General features: G+C 40.3%; 1 protein-coding gene across 5 annotated transcripts in view; it reads left to right on the plus strand.

Annotated features, from left to right (window-relative positions):
• The window catches only part of LOC119732660 (unconventional myosin-XVIIIa-like), an 89557-nt gene that overhangs the window by 63335 nt on the left and 2848 nt on the right, over window positions 1–23374 (plus strand). For 3 of the 5 annotated variants that reach the window (XM_038206288.1, XM_038206291.1, XM_038206289.1), the window contains 2 exons: window positions 6709–6839; window positions 8748–8903. In XM_038206288.1, the coding sequence (XP_038062216.1) occupies window positions 6709–6839; window positions 8748–8903 (287 nt within the window). Of the gene's footprint in view, window positions 1–6708; window positions 6840–8747; window positions 8904–10616; window positions 10656–23374 lie in introns of those variants that run through there. The other 2 variants (XM_038206292.1, XM_038206290.1) reach the window with 2 other exon arrangements.

Genomic DNA, 23374 nt, shown 5'->3' on the forward strand with positions numbered 1-23374 from the left:
TCATCCTGAATCCTCCAACATCTTCATGTGTATCAACACCTTTCATCCTCAATCTTCCCAAATCTGTGTGTTTCTAAAACACCATTCATCCTCAATCCTCCAGAATCCTCCAAAACTGCCAGTAGGATTTTGAAGGATTAGTTCATCCCAAATATTTTCATTTTTCCCACATTTTATTCTTAAGACTGCCTATCTCTAAATCCACATTCCATGATTTTGACCCACTTCCGTTTGACCCCATGCATATCCCCATCCGTCACCCTGTTTGTCACCCTGCCCGTGCCAGTATCTGTCTCCCCTTCTGTCTCAGCATCCGCATACCCCTTTCAACGTCCCCAGTTCATTATGCGACCCCAGCGGAGTTGTCAATCGGACGACAAAATACCACCCAAGGCGATATCTGCCAGTTTTGAGATTGGAACGGCTTTCCCTGGACATGAAAAGAAATTTGTTCACCCCCTCGGCATTTTCCATTGTAGCATTTTTTCATGGATTTCGGATAGAGGCACTTCCTCAAATGAGCTTCATTCATGTCATTGTCGAGTCGACCGGCCGTCATTTACAAGGTGAAGACGGGAAATGTGGAAAGAAAATTGATTGAACTCAGAAAGTAATAAGAGTATGGATAGTGTTGTAGTTCCCTAGTTCAATTTTATTGACAGAAATAAAATCAGTTCAACATCGGAACCTTGTCGAATGTCTCTCTACATGGAAGAGTGAAATTATCCTATAACCTTCCATTCTTGATCCTAATTACCGTAAATCCATGACTTTGATTTTTGCAGTATTTTATATGCAAGTGCACCCTCAACGGTTACAAGGAGAGAGTTGGGGGAGACCACTGGATTTAAAATCCAAAGGCATTATCGTCAGTGCCTGACACGAAGACACATGTGGTTTGGGCACACTCAGAATAACACAAGTTGTGCGTATTTTGCGGCGTACATGCGTGCAACAGTGTCTGGACGCAAACGATGCAATATTAAATTTTAAGAGAAAAAAGTATACAGCTTTGTAGAAATGCACAGCGTTTAACATTGTCTCCCATGGCGTACATTATAACTCTAGAAATCATTTTGATGCTGAACAAATAGTGCTGCCAGCCAACTTCAATCGCAAAGCGGAAATGAGTTGATTCGGCACAGCTAAACACTGGCAGTACACGGGCTTCCCTTAAACCATTAACCCCACTCCTCCCCCCCCCCCCCCCTTTCAAAGTAATGATATTCCAATATAGGCAGAGGTGCACAAGGCGGAAGTAAGTTTGCTGGGGGCACCAGACGTAAATACGCACTGAGTCAATATACAGAGTCTTTAAATGTTGAGCCCCTGTGGGAACCCACCATTTCTCGCCGAAATTGGGTCACCCTGCCAAAGTTGATACATCAAGATATTTGGTGAGAATGTTGAGCAGAAAGCTTTCTGCACTTAGACTGGAAGTATTTAAGGAGAAAGAGAAGTTTTGAAGGATTTCCTTAAATATAACATAGCCTGTTACCAATCTATATCAAAATCAATATCCATCTTCTCATTTCAACATCAAAACAATTTTGCCTCAGATTGATTTAGTTTTATTTACTCCTCACACTACAAATAAAAAAAAAACAAATAAAGAATAAAAGCTGATAAAATCAGAGGAAACAAGTCATGCAAGACTTTTTCCTCTGGATGTTGTGGCTTGACGTAAACTGATTGGGATCTCTGTCCCTGAGCGAAGTATCTGGACCGTTGGGCAAACAGGTTTCCAATGAATCAAACGCAGACAGCCTGAATTTATTCATTCTGTCGGGGAGATGAGAAAAAGAGACGCACCGATCTGATTAAGAAACGAAAACTTGATAAACGCCGGCGGTTCGGCCCACAGAGGAAAACGTATACGTCTCTGGTTTTGTTTCCAGAGTTTTGTCTCAAGCGAGGATGGTATTGTGCTGTGAACAGAAGAGATAGAGCTTTGGTTTTGATTGATGTTCCAGAAAATGAAACTTTTGTGTTGAGTATTTCATGGCATGCCTAAATCACACACACTCTTGTTTTACTATACTCCCGAGGACATTGCCTTGTGTTTTCCTTTGTCCCTGTAATAACACTCTCCCATAGACTAAGCACACAAACCTACCACAGAGGACCGTTTTGAACGAAAGACCCAACTCCCGAGGACCGAAAGGATCTGTTGTTCGCCCTTTGTGTGTCTGTCATCGGGGATAATGTAGAACAAGTACACACATGCTCATTGTACGAGATCTGCCATCAATACTTACATTTTCACTGTCTTAATACCTAGGTCTCGCTCTGGTTTCCTGCTTGTTCTAAGAGATATGCCATCAATGCTCACACTTTCCCAGTCTCAATGCCTAGGTCTCCCACTGTACCCACTCATCATCCTTCACTGTCCACACATCCAAATTGTGGAACTCTCTGCCACAATCATGCTTCCCATCATTCTACAACCCACAGTCTTTCAAGAGCTTCATCAACAAGCTCAATCTTATTGTCACTCTCCTAGTCTTATTTCCTGTGTCAAGAGCCCTTTGGACTAAAGGTGCTTCCTGCCTTTTCATGGCATTATCTACTAAAAAAAGTCAGAAAAGGTCTTTATTAAAGTGGTTATTTTCCACACTTTCCGTAACCTTTAACCCCCCAGATCCTTCAAATTTGTAAGATTGAGGAAGGTAGAGTCCAGCCACTACTACTTTACATGTGGGTCGATGTCTATAGCAAGTTTCAAGTTCAGAAAATGTGCAATTGGTTTCCTGCACAGTGGTGGATTTTGGAGGATTTAAAAAGGTCCCAAGAAAAGAAAATGGGAGTTTTTTTTTTAAGCTGAAAGTTGAAAAAACGACATGTATCGCTTACTTCAAATCTAGAACTTTGCTTTATATCTTCGAGCAGAAGTTGAATTAAGTCCACATGGACCTGCTGTTTGTCCATCGACTAACTTGATTATATTTGCTGGGGGTTTACTGGGAATTCACAAGGGACATTTTGTCGGGAAGTGTAGTGTAATTTTATTTGGGCCGATTTACGAATGCTCTCTGGGGTCCTTGGACTTGTAGCAATTTAATTTACTCTTTGTGATTCAATTGACGATGTGTTTGGCCCTTAAATTGAAGCTGGTCAATTGGTCTGGGCTGTCTACACCTGGGACTTAGTGCAAGGATGGAAAGAGAAGGATGCATTGAGGCTTATATTGTAAATGATCCGATGTGCTGGATCACTGGAATTGTGGAAATAATCCTTGTGTATTCGTCTGTCTGCTACTCTGCTCTGCTGTGCCCGACCTAGCCATGTCTTGCCCTTCCCTGCCCTGACCTGCTGTGACATGACCCAACCCAACCCAACCTGACCACCCCATCTTGACCTGATCCGACCTGGCCCATACTGACCCAACCGGACTCAACCAGACCTAATCCAACCTCACCTGACCTGATCTTACCTGGAGCAAGTTCGGGCGAGGACCATTAGTCGACTAGTGGTTGATTTTTGACGTAACTTACGCCTGCGCACTACTAGCAACATGCGAACGTCTCTAGTCAAACAATGGTCAAAACGTCATAATGACACGTCTTGATCCTGGCTCCTTGTGCTTTATAATGCGCGCGGCTGTTGGTAACCAGCGACGGAACCGTGCCCTGTCGTCTGGTTCCAAATAGTCGACTAGCGTAGTCCGAACCATCGTCGACTAGACAGAGTTTGGGCTAACTTAGTCGAACTGTGATTAACAATAGTTCTTGCGCGAACTTGCCCCATGCCTGACCTGACCAGATCTGACCCAACCTCACATGACCCATCCCAAATGACCTGACATGACCTGATTCAAACTGTCATGACCTGACCCAAGCCACACAACCACTTGACCCGACCTGACCCAACTCATCCAACCTGACTTGACCTGACCCAACCTGCTCAGACTAGACCAGACCCAACCTAACCTGACCAGATCTGTACCAACCTGATCCAACCTGACACGACCCAACTTTGCATGACCTGACCCAACCCAACTTGGACCAGACCCCACCCAAACAACTTGGCCCAACGTGCTCTGACCCAACCTAACCCTACCGGACCTGACCTCACCCAATTTAACCCAACCTGACCTGACCTGACTCCATCTAACTCAACCTGACCCACCCTACTTTTCGGACCTCTGTTCTGCTCTATTTTGCTCTGCTTCTCTGCAAGCACTCTGTTTATTTTATTTCTTTCTGGTAATGAAACCAAGGATCCCTCAAAAGTGCCCTAGGCACTGTAGCCGGAAAGCCAGAAGAAACCTGTGGAGAGAAGACAATGAGAAGAAATTACAGTTTTAGAGGTGGGAGGAAAAGCCCAGAGGAATATTCTGAGGTAAACCCACGGAATCAGGTAGGGACTGAAAACCCAATCCACATATTGGCCCGGGCGGGATTCGAACCCGGGTCACAGCGGTGGAAGGCGAAGAAAGTACCGCTACGCCAACATGACTCCCCCGTTGTGCTCTGCTCTAGAATAATGAGTTACCCAATACCTACATGGTACATGATGAAAAACTACATGTATGTACTATACAATGAAAACAACTTTGGTCTTATCCTTCTTGTTAATCTATCAAGACATCCGATTCAAATCCCAGTGTATTCATTTCACATCCTTATGTGAAATGAATACACTTGGAATGAGTTTCCAGTAGACTCTAGTCCTCCATCGTGTCACCCACACGGCCATTAATGTCTCAGGAAGACTGTCCCTAGTTTTCCCACGAGACTCTTCAATGCGCTACGTTTCACATCCCCGTCGTGCACCGCTGACGAGTCGCCCACTGCTGAGGAGTCGCCGGACCCATTATGAGGTCCGGTATTTTATGACCAGAGGGCAGTAGTCAGTGAGGGACGAGAGGTTTGAATTATATGAATAGTTGGAGGGAGGAGGTTGACTAATAAAGGCATTGGCTGTTGTATTGATACCAGTAGCAGTTGGTTTTTGTTGAATCCTGAAGTATGTTTTTGTATAACAAAAACTTTGCTTCTTCTTTTTTTTTTCACTCATGACTATTAACTTTTCAAGTCTAATTCTGTGTGTCTGTTGTTTATAGTTGAAGGCACGTAGGGACATTTTCAACTACCTAGAAATGTACGTACTTAATTAACGAGAAAATCCTCGCTCAAAGTGAAGATAGGACTGGTACCAAATCACCAAATGGTACCATAGTTGAAAGGAGAATACAATCATTGAAGAGGTTTAAAAATGTGCCTGCCAGCACACTTTTTTTTACTTACATTAGCAATGGTATCCAGCTACATGTATGAGACACCAAAGATTGTTTATACAGTGTCTTTGTTTTTTTCAAAATGTATAGTATCAACTGAGCTGAAACTTCAACAAGTTAGTTGTAATGCACTCTTCTTAAGATTTTGAGCAATTTTGTTGCTTAAAAATGAATTACAAGTTTGCTTCTACATGTATGCACCTTCAAGATTTATTGGTCATTTTTATTGCAACATCCTAGAAGAAGTTGCTCATGAATTCAACATGAAGGAGAGACTGTAATGGGCTATCGTTTGTTGCAAAGTGGTTGTGTTGAAGAGGAGAGGAAAGCAACCTCTAGTGCCTCTTAAATAGAAGCGGGGGGGGGGGGGATCTCAGATTCAAAACTATCGTCATCAAGTTCTTTCGGTTTCACGAATGAGGAAGAATAGAAGAGCTCACAGCTTGTGTCGGTTGAAAGATGATGTGTGTTGGCACCAGGATAATGATTCCAAGATTTTCTTTCGCTTTTTTTTTTGTTTTTTTGGAGAGGACTTTTTTAAGTACTGGAGAAAGTGCCATTTTTGCCCTGGCTGTAAACTGCGTCTCAAAGACGCATTTCTTCAAATGGTCACGCTTTGAAACGTGACATTTCTGGTTTGCAGACAAAAGCCTTGGAAATGTTGCTTACGAGAAAAGTGTTCACATTTGCAGTGAATATTTTTTCCTCTTTAAAGCTGTGATAGTTCGCTTCATAAATATTCTAGTGTATGGTATTTACTGGAAAGCGGTTGTAGAAATTCCCAATGGTATCCGTATATATTTCTCACTGAAGACGGTAAAAAAGTCAAGGGTTTGTGGTTACCTTACACTACTGTCACTACACAGAATAAGTTTTTCAGTTAATTGAAACATGGTTTTTGCTGATATGTAAAAGAGGACATTTTTGGAAACAGTAACCCTAACTCCCTACTTACAAAGTAGAGAACCATGTCTGTCAAAATCCATCACTTACTCTGCTTCACATACTGACTGACATAATGAAAACCATTGAAGTGCTGGTGGATTTTGGCGGACATAGCTTACGTGACAACAGCAGTACTCCATGATGGATAAAATCGATCGGATACCCCTAGCACTGCTTCAGGCCTCCAGGCCTAAGTCCATCATACTCCATCAAAATTAAGTCAAACCAGACCAGCAGGACAATGTCCCCCAAAATCCACCAAACTGGGGAGATGGATATTGATGGAGTTCATAAGGTTAGGGTTAAGAAAACCAGGGGAAAAAAAACAGTTTTCACAAAACATTCCGAGCCTTTGTCCTGCAGATAGTCGCATATTGCAGATAGTCGCATATTCTATGATCAATCGAACTTTCAGTATAATGTGATTACAAACAAAAGCCATGATACTGTGTCTGTAAGTTTCATAGCATAGGATTTAATAAAATGTAATTTTGTGTTCCTTTTTTTCTTTTTCTCCGTTTTAGGAGGAAACAGTCGATTCTCTTGAAGAGAGCAACGAAAAACTGCAGTCGGATCTCAAGCTAGCTTTTAAGAGAATAGCGGACCTACAGCACGCATTGCAGGATAATGACGACAGTGGCAGCGACTTAGGAAGGTAAGGACTCAAAATGTCTTGACTTGCTTCGGAATTCTTCCAGAAATCCAACTTTCTGTGAGGTGGGACTTTGTTCAGAGCACAGTATCATGTTGCTTATAATAAGGAATTTGTTTTAAAACAAACTGCTAAGCCTGCCTCCAAATTTGCCCCATGTCACTAAAGGCTAATAACAGTTCTATAGGGATATTTCCTGTATTTGGAAAAAAACTGAACGCACAGCTGTGCTTTAAAAACTTCATTACCCTCACTGTGTTGGTCCTGATACATGGAAGGATCTAGCCAATCCTGGTGACTTTATTGGGCTTACCGATGTGAAATGAACCCAAGTCAATCACAACTTGAAATACAGAGGGACAACCCCTCGGGATTTTAGGCAATGCCTCGGGCGATCAAAAATATGATGAGGTGGCTTGGGGCAGACGCTAACGTTCACCCCTCAAAAGTCTCCCTTCTAGTCAGTTCCTGACAGCAACGCGATAAACTCAGTCATCATTTCTTCCCCTCCAGGATTTGTCTCTTCCTGACGAGAAAGATGAATATTTTTACTGTGCTGCAAAGAGTCGTAGACATTGTGCCAACACAACTTACAATTACTCTACTCTCCGCCTGTCCTCTATGTATTGTTATTCTTGCTGATTGCTTGGGAATTTGATAGTCGCTGACTTTGCTCAAAAAGAGGTCGTAAAGCCAGACAAAAAAAAAAAAAAAAAAAAAAAAAAAGAACTTGTTTTTTCCTGTTTCCAGTATTCCACGCCTCTACTGTCATGCCTGATAAACATGAATTCAAGGGAAAAAAAATCAAAGTTTGTTTTAATAGTACTGCTAAAAAAATGTCAGTACTTGCATGTTCCTGGCGGAGACGCGAAAAAAAAATTTGCAGTTAACTCTCGGTTTAAATTGCCGAGTCTTCACATCCAAAATGCAAAATTGTTTACTTGAGATGTCAACGAATGATTTGTGGTTCACATTTTCCTTTAAAAAAACCTTCCAAGCCATTTAAAAATGTATACATGTAGACCTGTTAGTTACGGGTACATGAGAAGCGTTTTACATAAATTTACGATTCATTTCAGTGAAGCGCGAAACAAGCCCTAATTTACGAACACATCTACACGTAATTACCTGTACACCGCGCCGCGCGCTTTATTCACATTCTGTGTGGCTTGGAATATCATCCCATGCTTGCAAACATGAATTCAGATGAGAATTTATTGGCCTAAATCGCCACTGTCCAAACAGCCTTTAGGAAAATAAACAACATGTAAATTTATACTCCTTGACAGGCAAGAAACGTTCCTTCATACATTTTTGAAACAAAGTGGCAAGTACGAGTATCATAGTTTGTGATAAAGTAAGTGATTCTTTCAAACATGGCTAGTGTGTTTCCTAAGTACAAAGTTACATAGACAATTGAGGATTCACAGTACCATTGGTGTTTTGAAACTTGGTATTTGTTTGTAGCTTCGGCTCCTGAGTCATTTCATGCCCCTGGCTAATAGAGGACTTCAGCTCAGTGTGGGTCCTTGTTTCAGAAACACGAAATCAACAATATGACAGTAAAGTTAAGACTACATTATATTTCCATTTGCTTAGGAAATTCAAAGCATATGATGACAGCAATGAACCCACAGCTGGAGGCAAAACCAAAGTTTCGATAAAGCCCTTTGTCAAAAGTTCAGGAATATAAAGATAAAGAAAGAAATTGACTTGAGCGGGGTTTGAACCTGCGACCTCAAGATTACCGTTCCGGTGCTCTACCAACTGAGCTATCCAGCCTTATGTTGGTGGTTCACCATTTTGTCAGTATCTGTTGGTCATGTCAGAAACCATAAAAATATGAGATGGGGGAATTGCCAATGAACATATTTTCAAATTAAAATTAAATATCTTTGATCTCTTTTAAAGCAGTGATTCAGACAGTGATGACGAACCCGAGTACAGCCGCCGCTACAGCCGGTACTCATCGCGCAGTTACCGTGACAGCACAAGCAGTTTGGAGTCCACGCCGCGCTTGGCGCGACGACGCGTGCTGTCGTCAGCATCTGAAGATGCCACAACAAGGTAAATTTTTTTCTTTGTCATTACGGTAATTAATACCATTTTTTTTTTAAATTGGCTTTTGCCTATTCATTGAGGCAAGCTCGTTCATTTAGAAATTTGCAGAGAAGTTATATGGTGTAAACAAAGGCTAATTAAACAATTATACCAAAAACAAAATTTGAAAATCACCATCCAGTTTTAGAAAACTTCCTTAATAGAAATGGTCCTTTCTGTACTATGTTGCCATGGCAACTAATACAGAAGAGAAGGTAAAATATTGGTGTAATCTTTGAATTTTTTTGTTTTGTATTTCAAAATTACTTTCTTGGGGGGAAAATGAATAATTGAAATATTAATTTAACATTTAGTCAATGAATAGGTGGCTGTTAGAGGACTGCATGAATTCATCCAAAACACATTGCAAGCGTGATACATGTATGTCCATTATCATTCCCCTTAGAGCCGCTGCTATACATTTAGTGTACAAATTAATATTGACAATGTTTTCTAAATATGTGACTCGGAAAATGAATGCTTTACACATGTAGATGATGTAAATCTGCACTCATGTACCTTAGGTACATGTAGGTTGCATGGAGAAATTTACCAAAATGCAACATGTAGATGCATTAAATATCAGTGCATCAAATGCGTGAACAAATTCTTTTTCAGGCCATTAAAATTAACCATTAAAAAACATGTACTCATGGCTTTTGGAACGCTGCTATTCCTCATGCACTCAGCAATTCTCGATGTTTGAAAAGGCAATAATAGTCACAAATTAGCCAAAGATTTAAATGGAGCCAATTTTATAGATACTTTGACCATTCATACAGCAGTCATGAAAATGTTCATTCAGTAAGCATTTACGCAGTCATCTTGTGTGAAAAAATTTCAACCAGTTTTCCACTCTGAAAATGTTATGCTAACACGGGAAAAAAGTCCCTCGTTTGCAAACAGAAGTGCACATAACATTGACCGTCCGGTACGCACTTCTCTGACACAAAGAGGCTGCTTTTGGTATAAAAATAGCCCACTTCGCTTCCGAGTAGGTGACAGGGAACGAAAACCGTCGAGTGAGCCCCCCCCTGAGAGTTGCTGCCAGGTCGTGAGCAGGATGCGTGACACCCTTGCATCAAATCATTGCGTAGAATTCTGAAGAAAAAAACGCTTTGCGTGCCCTTTTCCCCCCAGTGTTTCAGTAATTGTTTCATCTGTTTATAAACAACAAAAGGCTTCAGTTTTGTTTATTTTCCAGTGACACTAACCAACCTGAAGAAATTGTAAAAAAAAAAAAAATTTAAAAATTAAAACTGGACAGTTTTTCTTTCCATTTTGCCCTTTTTTGTGTCCAAGAGAATTTGAAACCAGTAACATACTGCTTCATTGCAATTCTCACTGTCGCCCAAAACTGTGGTTACTTACCAGGAAAACTTTTCCCTGAGTTTTTCCAGCAACTTGTCTTATATTTGTCAACTTGATCAAGAAATGTGTTAAACAAAAGGTGTTTTTTAAAACTTGTGTCAATGGCATATTTTACAAAATTTAATTTCAGATATTTTATTTGACGTGCCACACTCCATCAGAACTTACCCGTTCTCTGATAAAAGCTTTCGTTATTTTCTCGTCGACGGAGACAAATGGCAGGAAAGTGTTTAAAAATTGGACACTCAATCATTTTTTACAAAGTAGTATTGAGAAACGTTTGCACTTTATATCGTTTCCGTGTCAAAGGGGGAAGTAGCCACAGCAACTGTCACAAAAACGGTGAGTTATTTTGCGCATCATGAAACCTGGATTGTGAGAGAAATTTGTTTAAATTGGCTGTCGTGTGTAGCTCTCCTGTGGATTTATCTCTTCCCATCATGCATTGCCTGCCTTCCCATGATCCTCTTCACCTAGTCTCAGCAATAGTGTAGTCCCATGTACATTATTCCGTGTAGTGCTGGACTTATATGTACTTAAACTTTTGTTTTGATAAATGAAACCTGCATGAATATGTCAAAGTCAAAAACTTGAATCCTAATTGTAATGCTTGCCTGGAGTTGCCATTATTTTTGTTAAAACCTTTTAATCCTCTAAAGTGTCGAAGTGATCTTTTGTGCTGTAAATGTTGTGAACGATTAACTTCTATTCTGCAATCGTTTTTTGTTTTAATTCCAACAAAATTGTCAAAGGCTGAAGTTAAAATAATATCTACATGTAGTTTGTTTGTCCATCAAATAGCATCGATTTCATATCTGTCTACTTTTTTCTTAATGTATAGTAAATAATTGGATTTTTATTCAATATTGTTCATCGGGAATTAGAATCTACAGTTGGTTTGCATGTAGGTTGTGTTTATCCCAAATTAATGTGTGTTTGATATTTCAAGACAAGCCAATGATATGGGTCACGGCATGCTGGATAATCAACTGCTCATCGAAGGCACATGAACGTGCAGGTAGACGGGCCACGACACTTGCGTGATAATTACGACCTGAACGGGCATTCGCCTAACATCGCCTAACATCACGTCATCGTTTTTACATGTTTTATTCCCAACGACCTTTGCCCTGGACTACTTCACCGAGATACCAAACTTGCTTATCGATACGGAATGGCTAAACAATTCGCAGAGTAAGCTGAAGTGTTAATGTGATGTACCGTTGGCACGGAGACTTGACTTTATTGCCTTACCCATGTATCATGTTAGTACACAAGGAAAGATGCGTAAAGCTGCTCCCAGACCACGTAAGTCAAAAATGACAGGTAGTCACTTGGACTGGTAACAAGTCTAATTCACAACAGTCGGTGAGTCAGTCAATGAGTCAGTGAGTTATTAAGTGAGGTGCAATGGGGGCCGCCCTCTGGGACCAGCACGAATGTCAAACAGTGTTGATATTAAAGGATACATGAGCGCCTACCCAAGGCACTGTGGGTTTGTCTACATCACGGTTGAAAATTTGTGCACGTAGGTCACACTCTTCACACGCGAACCAGTACTTACTCACGGCGCGTCCTTCATTTGCTATCCTGGGTAGGCTCGACAGCACTATTTACAGTTCCCGCATGGAATTCGTAACGTCCATACTTGAATTCTTGTTCAATGTATGTGAACATAAACTGCTGTTGTACATGTACAGTATGTAAGTTCCCAAGTACCTGAAGACCAGGTCAAGAGGTGCTTGATGACACCAAAGGAGACATTTCAAGTCCTAGCTTGTTCCCTTTTGGGGGGAGGGGTTGTGGTTAGAGAAGCAAACGTAGGCTTAGCATTCTCGGAAGGAATAACCCGTTACTTCTCGTGGGAATTGCTCAAGACGTTTGGAGCATCTTTTTCACCCCCTGACCGATGCCTCTAGACTTTTTTGTATTGGAGAGTTAGTCTAGTATGTGTCCCAGCCGATTTCAAATGAGAAATTGAAGGGTTTTAAACTGTTTGCTTTCATGATTCATTTTGCCTACTGGGTCCTTGAGTGCTTGTAGACCCATGACCTTTTATCAGATACTTGGAATAGAAATAGCAAGGTTTGAACAATGTACATTTCAACAATTTGGTAAGCAGAGATCCCTGAGGTGTCGCATTGTAGCTGAACCCTAACTCCTTAGACCAGTGGCATATTGAGAGGCAGAACACTGCCACCCCCCCCCCCTCCCCAGCCACATAGTAGCTGGGCTCTACCTTCCTCAATCCTACAAAATCCTCCACTATGTAGGAGCCCAATGGCACACCCTTTGTACCTACATGTATCAAGTTTCAAGGGGCATCAAGCCCCATGTAAAGTAATAGTAGCCTGGCTCTACCTTCCTCAATCCTACAAAATCCTAAGAGTCCAATGGCACACTCTTTGTACCTAACAAGTTTCAAGGGGCATCAAGTTCCTTGTAAAGTAATAGTAGCCTGGCTCTACCTTCCTCTATCCTACAAAATCCTAAGAGCTCAATGGCACACTCTTTGTACCTACCAAGTTTCAAGGGGAATCAAGCCCTATGTAAAGTAATAGTGGCTGGGTACTACCTTCCTAAATCCTACAAACACATCCAAAACCTCCTGGTGGATTTTGAAGGATCAGGGCAGGTAAGGGTTATTAGTTTATAGGATTGTTTTGCATCCACATTGAAACTGGTCAATATGAATTTTGTACTCAATAATGAACTGGAGAATTCCTGTGAATGTGTGTACATTTTCCATTTGGTCTCAGTTTCTTTCACTTTCTCATCAAACTTGTCCCCGTTGCTGTGTTCATTGGTGTAGTCAGTTTGGGTTTTTCCTTCCCAACAACAACCATCCATTGAAATCCCTCTCTTCGTAAATTCAGTACAGTGACAAACTGGTGAATTTCTGTAGTTTCATTTACAGTAGTCATTTTGTGCTGTGTTCATTTTTGTAGCCAATAGCCTAAAATTCCACCACGATTTCAGAAATTTCAGCCATGTGTCAGTCCTAGAGTAAAATATATTCAGTTTTTCCCCTAGTTTCACACATTTAGTTGCAGTTGAGAAGAATATGGATTTTGCCAAGAAACGGTATTTTTTACGAAGTTGTTTGGCTAAAATAACACAAAGTTGTCAATAACAATTCTAGAAAATTCAATTAATCCACTTCAAGTAAACCCCGAGGAATCTGGAAAGACTCTTGTCAAAGACAAAACGGAAAGTGTTTTTAAAGACACCTAATCTTCAGAGAAGGGTTTATGCCCAAAGCATCGTTTTCTGAATTTGTACCCCCCGGCTGTCATTGGTGTTTCATCTTTTTTTTAATGAAAATATAATCAGGTGATGTTCTCGGAATTCTTGTTTGTGAATCTTGTGTCCCTTCTCGCTGGCGCTAGCTCTCTTTTGATCTTTGTCAAGACTTTGAGAGGATTTCCCAAATCTCATTTCTGAAATGTCCCCCTGCTGCACGCTGCCAGAAGTTGCCTTGGAGACATTCTACTATCATCTTTAAACCTTGGGGGAGTCCTTTTTTTCTTCCTCAAGATTTTACAATAGCCAAAGATCAGTTTCAATTTCATCAGCAAATGCCGATCTCCATCATTTCCCAGTTGGCATAATTCCTCTCTCAGCGTTATCCGTTGCCGTCATTTTTTTCTTCTGCTCTGTGTGATATGGCGGTGTTGTCTAGATTGCCGTCACTAAACCTCTTGTCACCCTTTTCCGTAATAACGTGTTCATGGTTTTTTTAGCTGTTCACAGTTTGTGTAGTATATTGCATGCGAGTTGGTTGGACAAATATGCTGACGAAGCTGTAAACACATTTGAAGGGAATACCGTGGGGATACCCCGGGTGGACGCAGTATATGCGTGTGTGGATGAATGTTTTCCAATTGAACAATAGAATTCATATATCTTTCTGAGAGCAATTTTTTCTGAACAGTCTCGGCTCTTAATACTCACTGGTGTGTGATCAAGGCCCAACTTCATGGCTCTTCTGCTATAACCACAGAACTCTGCTTACGATCACCATTCTGTGCTAGCAGCGCTAGCAAAAAACTTCTCTGCTAATCCTTTCAGCACAGAATCCTTAGTTATGAGCATACGCATCCTCGTTACCTTTGAAATATGCTAACCTCATGACGACAGGCAGAGTATGTCCGAAGCATTGAGTTTCCCCGGTCCTTTTCAGAACCTCACAAACTCACAAAGAGGTTTATTACATGCTGCTACTGTAAATTTGATCTTATTAATATGCCAACTGTAAGCTTCAAATTTATGACTACAGTAAGCAGGGATTTTTTGTTATATTTAACAGTAATCACGGAGCTGCAAAATATTGCTCAGCGAATTTTAGTGGCTTAGCAAAAATCAAAACCAGTCACAGACACTAGGCATCGCATGTCATTTGGGCTAAATTGCTGCTAAAAAAAAGGGGCGCTAATGGAATAGTGCATTCCACAAGTTAAGCATGGAATTTTGGCATGTACATTTACATGTATGTAATCTAGGCTGCAGTGCTTACTAAAGTGTAAGCACAAATATTCTCCGCAGTAAGCGCAGAAAGTTTTAAGTGCAGAATTCTGTGGTAGGCTTAGCCATGAAGTGAGCTCTGTATTTTGAGCAGGAGGCGACTTACAAAATTACATACTTCAACTCAGCAATGACTCATGTGTTTATGACAATTATAAATTGGTATTACATCTCTGCAATGCTCTTTGATTCTTGTACTAACCAAATTTTAAAAGCCCCCATGAGTTTGTCATCAAATCCTCTAGCAGCAATCACATTTCCCCCACGGCTTTTTCCTTTTCTAGTTGTCTAAATCCTCTTTTAGAACTCTTCCTCCTTCTTGCAAATTGCTTCTACATGTGTCTGTAAAAAGACAAGACAAACTCGATCTGCTCCCCGGCGCTTAAAATCTTTCGTCGCTCATCTTCTTAACCTACTTCAATTTCAGACATTTTATCCTAAGCTTTTTCCGTCCCGGTTCGGTCGAAACAGGAATCTCGCTTGAGCGCTCCTGCTTAGTTTTTTTCTTTCTTGCAAGACTGTTTTACGCTCAAAATCCTTGAACATCTCCGAGCTGCCAGAGTATCTATCCGAAGCCATGGCCTTCTTTTAATTCATACAGCACTTAAGAAATACTTGATTGACATCATAGATGTTGAAAAAAAAATCCCCCCGCTTCTGTTTTTGTGGAAGGTTTTCGTATCACGTTTCTGTGAGAGTAGTGACTACGTTCTCCTAACTTGATCTGTTTAGACGGACGGTCTTTTGACTACCCCTACTTTACCCCGGTAATTTCGTAGATTGCGATGTAGGCCTCTCATTCTCATTTGATAATACTTTTCCATTGATACCTTGTTATTTCAAAAACCGATTTGTAGCTTTTAATCTCGATCTCGGATTTTTATTAACACAATGTCTTGCTCTACTTCTCTCTCGCATGTTCTTGTATGTGTTCGCATTTTTGGTTACATTGTTCATTTTCTATTGAGATTTGATTAAATTGGATTCTTTGTCCAGAGTGTCCTTCAGAGATGCATGCATCTATCCAAAACTTGTAGTATAATTAAATTTCTTTGGTATTGTAACGGGGACCTCCTTATGGAGGCCACGCCCGCCAGTGAATTGACACAAACTCAAAATAAATCAAACACGAGACAAGAAATGAATTAATTTCCTTGGCAAATCACAAATTTGATATTACAAGCTCCAAAAATGTACCCACACAAATAAAGTTGCATTATTAAACAAATGTTAAGGGCCACGCCCATAGTAAATGGTAAGTCAGCTCGGCCAGGAGCCCAGGAAGCCCGACATAATGTACCAAATAAATACAAAGAAAGTACACTTACATAAAATGTTGAGGAGCTCGACGGGTACACATTACACAGAAATAAAAAGTAGCTTCAGTCCAGCTTGGGTAGTAAAACTTAATAAAGAACCACCGCCCGCCAAGCTAACCAAGTATCCCAGCTACTCTGATGTAAGGAACGCCTCGCCCAAACCAGTGCTCATGGGTCTTTATATACATGTACTACATGTGCATTCAAGCATTGAATACTGACTGCAGTCTGCAGATCCTTTGTTAAGACTTTGATAAGAATGGCCCAGGAGATTAGATACAAACTTAAGTCATACCAAAACCTGGGTGGGGTAGCAAGGCTGGCCCTTGCTAAACCTTTAGAAAGTTAAATAATGAAATACATTCTAAACTATAATGAGAAAAATACTTAACATTCGAAGAAGTGGCTATTGACCCCCAAATAGGCGAGGCCTTAATTTGTTACAGTATATTTTTTTTTTCAACCGTTTCAATCCTGCTGTTCATTGGTCTTATAAAACTCAATCCCTATGTTGCATCTCTCTTTATATTTCTTTTAAATTCTTCAGATGGTGTATTTATAATGGCTGGGGAGCAAGACAGCATGAATTTTAACATTCAGTTTGGATGTGATCTTGTATTAAACAAAAATAGGGGGGAAAATTAAAGCTGCCTTTGCCAATCTGAAATCATTATTCTAACCTTCATTGTACTTTTTGTTGTTAATCCAATTTCCTTGCCCTTGTAGGTATTCCTATCTTAATGTACATTTTAACAAGATCCTTAGGTAATGGTCTCTTTAATTCATCTATCTTGTTCTGATTTGGCCATCTTACCATAATTTCTAATCTTGTAAGAGCCCAGACACTTGGCGACTGATTACTGTTCATCTCACCCGTTCCATTACAAACATTATGCTAAGGCCATATAAACAAAAATATCAGTTTCTCATCCCTACCCACATATCCTTTTCCTGCTGCATCAATTTATGTATTTTATTTTTTATTTACACTTTTTTAACCGTAAAATATCTTGTGTGTTACATAATATTTGTTTCCAACACGAATGAGTAGCCATTTTGGGATTAAAAAGTCAGTCTTAGAAAAAAATGGCATATTTTTAGAAAAATGGCATCTGCATTTGGCGAAAAAATCGGTGGATGTTTTGAAAAAAAAAACATCCGCCATCTTGGATCCATCATTGATCAAAGAAAGCCAGCATCCTTTTTTTCAGAAAATGAGGAAACTATGTTTTGTTATATTTGGCTTAATAACTGGTGCCCTGCAGTAAAGGAAATGCATTGTCTGGACTGGTTTACAAACCTGGTTACCTAGACAACCGAGTAGCCACTTTCATTGAGCTGTTCAAGGTAATATACAACATTTGCAAACATTAAAAAATGAAACTGCCAAATTATTATGAAATACCTTACTTGACTGTAAGTGAATAATGGCCTCAAGCATCCTGTGAAAGTTGTGCGCCTGGAATGCTGTCATTTTCAATGAAAGTGGAATTTTGTATCAATTTCCAACGATGGTTTGCCAACCATCGTTGGAAAAGTTGGCTTTCTTCAAATACTGCCCCAATGGACCGAATTTAGTTAGTCCACATTTTGTTTGCAATCGGTTACATATCTGTGAATGAGTGCAAGCTGGTTAGTCTGGTTCCCTGGCCTGACATTCCCCAATGTCTATAAATTGTTCCTTTGCGTCTGAAGCATCAGGCCAGGGAACTTGACAACAGCGTTTTTTTCTTCGTGTTTCTTCTCTTCTTTTCCAGCAGCCCTGAACACAAAATTTAAACAGCACAGTGGAACGATATTTGCTATTAATGCTAACCCCCAACCCGTCCATTTTCTGAAAATTACAGCCAAAGCAAATGTTGTATATTACTTTAATTAAGCATAGAAATCTAACATTGAAAATCCAGAAGTACAAATGTTTTAAATGTTGTCTAGTTTAGGCACATAGGTTGCAGTATCTACATGTATGTCACTGAGCGAAGCCACTCGAACAAAAAAAAGCATGCGCTTTCAACAGCTGCGGCCGAGAAATTCAAAGTAGCAATTGGTCCCTGCTCATTCCCTGACTCTGTTAGACTAATCGAGCAATGAATATTGTAATCCATTCTCTCTGGAAAGGGATGTTAGTGTCGCTTACCGTATACATTAAAACGATTAATACAAATTGCCGCTAAGGTTGACTTTTAATGGCATTTCGGAGTCGACCCAGCTATGTTGGCTTTGTGTGCTGTTTCTGCCGACTGCTGCGTTGTTTTTGTTTTGGCAATTATCATCATGATAAGGCTGGCTGAATCAGTTTGCTTTGTGTCTCGTGATTTACATTTTTACTGAATTCACCTAATTTTTTTTCTGTGAATAATTTATAATGTTAGATTTGTAACAAATTGTGGCCTAAATATTTCACTTTAAGGCTAGCTGTAGGGCCGTCCATATTGGAATAATTTAGTATGCGATTGCTCGAAACTGCGTTTGACTGAATATTCGGATATTTGAAACTGCCAGCTGCAACTGAGTGCTGCGCCTGTAGAAAGTTGCACGAAGAGCGCGCTCAAATTTGCGTGCGGCGATCGATACGGGATGTTTTGCGGTAAGGATTTTATAGCTGTAAAGGGCTTTAACCTGCTAAAAAGATGGGAACAATGAACTGCAATGACAAAAAAGTTTCAGTCGACAAAAAAGTGATTCCTGACAATAATGCGTCCCAACATTACGATAAAATAACATCACAGTCTTGCGTGTATGTGCGTAGTTTTTTGTGTTTTCAAATATTCCAACCGGCAAAATTTGAATATTCGGTTGATGATCAAATATTCAGGACATTTTTACAGTTTTGTTACTAAGTTTGTTTTATTAGCTTTTCATAAACTTGCAAGAACAAAAAATATGAAGACCACCAAACTATCTGCTCACAAAAAAAACATTAGAGGAGCCAGTCTAATGGGTATTTTGAACCCATGTTCAGAGTATTTTAGCAACTATCCATCAAACCTGCTGCCTCAGATCACACACACAAATTTGCAGTTTTCTGTGGTTTTCCTTTTCAGTGCTCCACTTTTCTCTCCCAGTTTCACAATTTCAGTCTTACTGTCTGCAACTATTCCTCCCCCATTGTCCTTCCATTTTCCCTCCCCCGTCCTCTTTCAAATGTATCCCTTTTCACCCGGCACATACATCTGTTTTCATTTCCGTGAGACTCTCGTCTTTGGCCCAAAGCGTTGCACATGACTGAAAGAGGGGTTTTCAGACAATGAGTTAAAAAAAAAATGGAGAGGGGAACTCGGAGTGGGGGCCATAAAAAGCAAATTGATTTTTAATTGGTCGCAGTGTGAGTGATGAAAGGCAGTTTGGTTCACCGCCCGATTTCCTCTCAAAGATGCAAAAAAAACGGCCGCGAGCTGCAAGCTATCGGTCAGAGTAAAGAGCGTGATTTACGCAAATCGTTACCCAAACTGCTTGCCTTAGTCGTTCCGCCGAATCGGACTGCACTCTCGGCGAAAGACAAAATCATCGCAGTGAAAAAAGGGATGGTTATATCACTGTCGGGAGACAACATAAATCTTACGATTCAAAGGCCAAGATCCCATAAAGGTTACGAGATAGCTTCGGCTCTTGAAAACTCGCAACATTATGTACAGCTGCGTCTCACATTAATCTAAAAAGTAATCATGAGGACTGTACTTCAAGGATTTTTTCCCAGTGATTCCTTCTCTGTCCACCTAATTGTTTGTTCCCTTCATTCTTTCCGTCTTTCTGTCTTTCTTTGTACATGTACATGTAACTGCCACCTCAAGTGGCCTTGTGATTTGAAAATTCCATAAAAAAATTTGAAACAGACACGGTAATTTGAGAATGAAACTGAAATATGTGATGAATTCAGACTCCCTGCCCTCACCCACCTTCCATATAAATCATAAATTATCACACTAAAGAAATTCCGCTGACCCTTCCTGCGTCTTGATACAGCATTAACATTCAAAATATTCATTGACCCATAATATGTTGTGGGTGGATTTCTCTGGCCTCTGGTCTGGCACACTCAAAACCTTGTGATTCTTTTAGATAATGGGGTTCGAGTCCTTGGGCAGGACACTTTATCACAATTTGGTACTTCCAAGTAAGGAGTAAATAATACAGGTGAGGGCAGGGATACTTATATCTGACTTTGGGCAGAAATGGCAACATCGAGGTGTGTATTTCATAGGGTGCTGAGATTGTCTTGAGAATTTATAGGCCTGATAAGCAGCAGTTGCAGTGCTTGTGTTCTTGGGCAAGACACTTTATCACAATTTGGTTCTTCCAAGCAAGTCCTTGAGTAAATAATACATGTGAGGGCAGGGGTACTTGTATCTGACTTTGGGCAGAAATGGGAACATCGAGATGTGTATTCCATCGGGTGCTGAGATTGTCTTGACAATTTATAGGCCTGATGAGCAGTGGTTGCAGTGCTTATGTTCTTGGGCAAGACACTTTATCACAATATGGTTCTTCCAACCAAGGTGTAATGATACCTGTAAGGGGAGACATGGTTGTATCAGAATTAGCCATTTGGGCAGAAATGGCAACATCTGTGCTGAGATTGTCTTGGGAATCTTATAGGTGTGATAAGCAGGGGTAATAATGATGTACTTTTGTAACTTTTTGAGTGCAAAAAGGGCCTATTTGTGGATTTGGTTTTGTTACTATTCCCATTTGTTGAAAAAATATGTGTATATACTGTAACCTGCCAATTTACCATGCTCTAATAACTACACTTCATACTCAGGTTGCATCCAATAAAAGATTTCCTTGCAGTTTCTGTTTTTCCTTTATATACTCAGAACCATAAATAACCTGAAAGAGCCTGCTAAAATACATACTTGTACCCTTAGGTAACCTTTAACAAAAATATCATGTTTTATTATGTTTTTCCTCTTCTGTTCTTTTTTTTTCTTCAAATTGCTCAGATTTCTAAACTCTAGACCTCACCAGATGTTTTCTTTCAAATATTCTTAAAGGCTGCAGTAATCATATCTGGGATAGTAATCCAGTTCTTTGTCAATATTACTCCACCTAAGCTCTCTGATTACCGATAGCATCGTCAATTTGAGTCCTCATTAAGTTGTTTGATTACAAATCGATCAATTAGAAACGGCAGCCACCCACCTGTCGAGTAATACGAACATCGGCTCGCTGCAGGTGTTGGGGACTCGCTCGATTTCCCCACACCAAATGTTTTCTCCGGACTCCTTTTTTTCGCCAAAGTTCGTAACAGAATAAAAAAGAGACACGATCCTGTAATCGCAGCTTGGGACTTTCCCATTTGGAATCTCAGGTTGCAAGTTGATGGTAAACAAACTCCTGAGCAGCTTTCATCTTTTTTTTTCGGCCGTAAATCGGCGAAACATTTTCCAGCACTTAACATCCTCCTTGCAACATGAACCACGTCCACGAAAAGAAAAAAAAATTCCAGTTTTTACAACTTTTGTTCTTTTCAGCCAAGAGATGCAAATAGGCTTTAAGCAGTAATAGGATTCACCAGTCCAGGATGAAACCACTTAATCTCTAGCTTTTTATCATTGTAAATTGACTTCCAATATTTGACCCCTTTCTATCTGCTTGCTGATTCTGAGAGACTGCTTGTAAGCGATACACAGCCCATTAATTCCTGCAACATGAGAACTGATACATTTGATTTTGTTTTTCCCTTGACTATTATGGCGTGGTTTGATAGGATGATAAGGCCAAACTCCCAAAAGCATTTGAACAAGGAACCCTCTCCAATAGCTGCGTAAGATATTCTCTGCCACCCATTAAAAATCTTCTTATAACAATAATAATTACATCATTTTCTCATTTCAAGGGAAAGCCACAAGCAGTGGCAAACATGTAGCAACTGGGGTGTGTGTGTGTGGGGGGGGGGGGGTGTTACAAAAATATCCAAAAAAAGGGGAGGGATAAAGAAGGGAGGAGTAGCCATGCAACTGATCAAGGCCCGCTTACTAGTACACACAGCACACTTGTATGTATACAGGCGTGGCTTAAACCATCAGTTTCAGGCCATTGGTAACTCACACCCCCCCCCCCCCCCCCCCCCGCCCACACACACATTTGAAAAATTCCTCGTTGCCCCCACTTTTGAAAATTCCTCATTATGCCACAGATACTGTGCTTCATTTGACTGATGATTTGAGCACCCTATTACATTATTTCCTGTCCAATACAAGGCATAATCCAGGACCAAATTTCACAGAACTAGTCAGACACAAAATATATTGCTTAGTAAATCTTTGTGGTAAGCAAAAATGAAGTGGGAACCTGTGACAAGCAAGCACATTGCATGGCATTTTGGCTGGGAACCAGCTTTTCCTAAGCAACTATTTTCTGTGTTAAGTAGTTCTCTGTACTTTACAATTCCATGAAATTTATACAGTTTCTAGTAGTAATTTCCCATTTGAGGCATTCTGTCTTTCCATTTGCACATGCATGAGGACAGATCCCCATCCTTGCTCTAGTTGATATTCCAAATGATGATCTTCTATCTCTCTCGATTTATTCAGCCGACCACAAAAACACTATATCCTCATCCACCAAGGCAAGCATACCGGTATACCTGGCGCCATTGATGAACCATACCCCATTCTTGGCCAATTTGGCACTAATTTAATCGTTTAACCCATTTCTCTTCATTGTCCTGAATATTCATCACAGGTCTTGTATTTTTTGGTCGTAGCTTCTTTGGACACAACAAATCTCGAATAATCGATAGCAAGCTATAAACTCGTTGACAGGTCTGCGAAGCTTTGTCTTGCAAAGGTCTTGCAGTATATGTGAACTGTTCTGAATCTCTCTGAACACCAACACAGGGATTTGCAAGAAATCTTATTCTGATTCTTACCTCAGAATGTCGTTGCATATAAATGGACTTGTTTGGCTCCAAAATGCCAAGTTGGTGTCACCGCAATAGAGGTCTTCATTTCAAACACAGACACGTCCACTCTGTACTTTTTATCTGACATTTTGGATAGTGCATGCAGGCGTAGAAGTTAGAAGAGCTGGGTATTGCATTCATTCAAGGCAGGCCATGATTTCTAAAGAGGTCGCATTGTTCCCAAAACGTTGTTCAAATCTTGTATATTTCCCATCATTTTGGCTCTGAAATAGATTTTAGTGTGTAGTCAAAGAAATTGATGTACCTAGATTTTAGTCCCACTATATTGGATGGTTGTAGAAAATAGTGAGTTTCAT

This window comes from Patiria miniata, unplaced genomic scaffold (assembly GCF_015706575.1).
Source record: "Patiria miniata isolate m_02_andy unplaced genomic scaffold, ASM1570657v1 HiC_scaffold_24, whole genome shotgun sequence".
Taxonomy (NCBI): Eukaryota; Metazoa; Echinodermata; class Asteroidea; order Valvatida; family Asterinidae; genus Patiria; species Patiria miniata.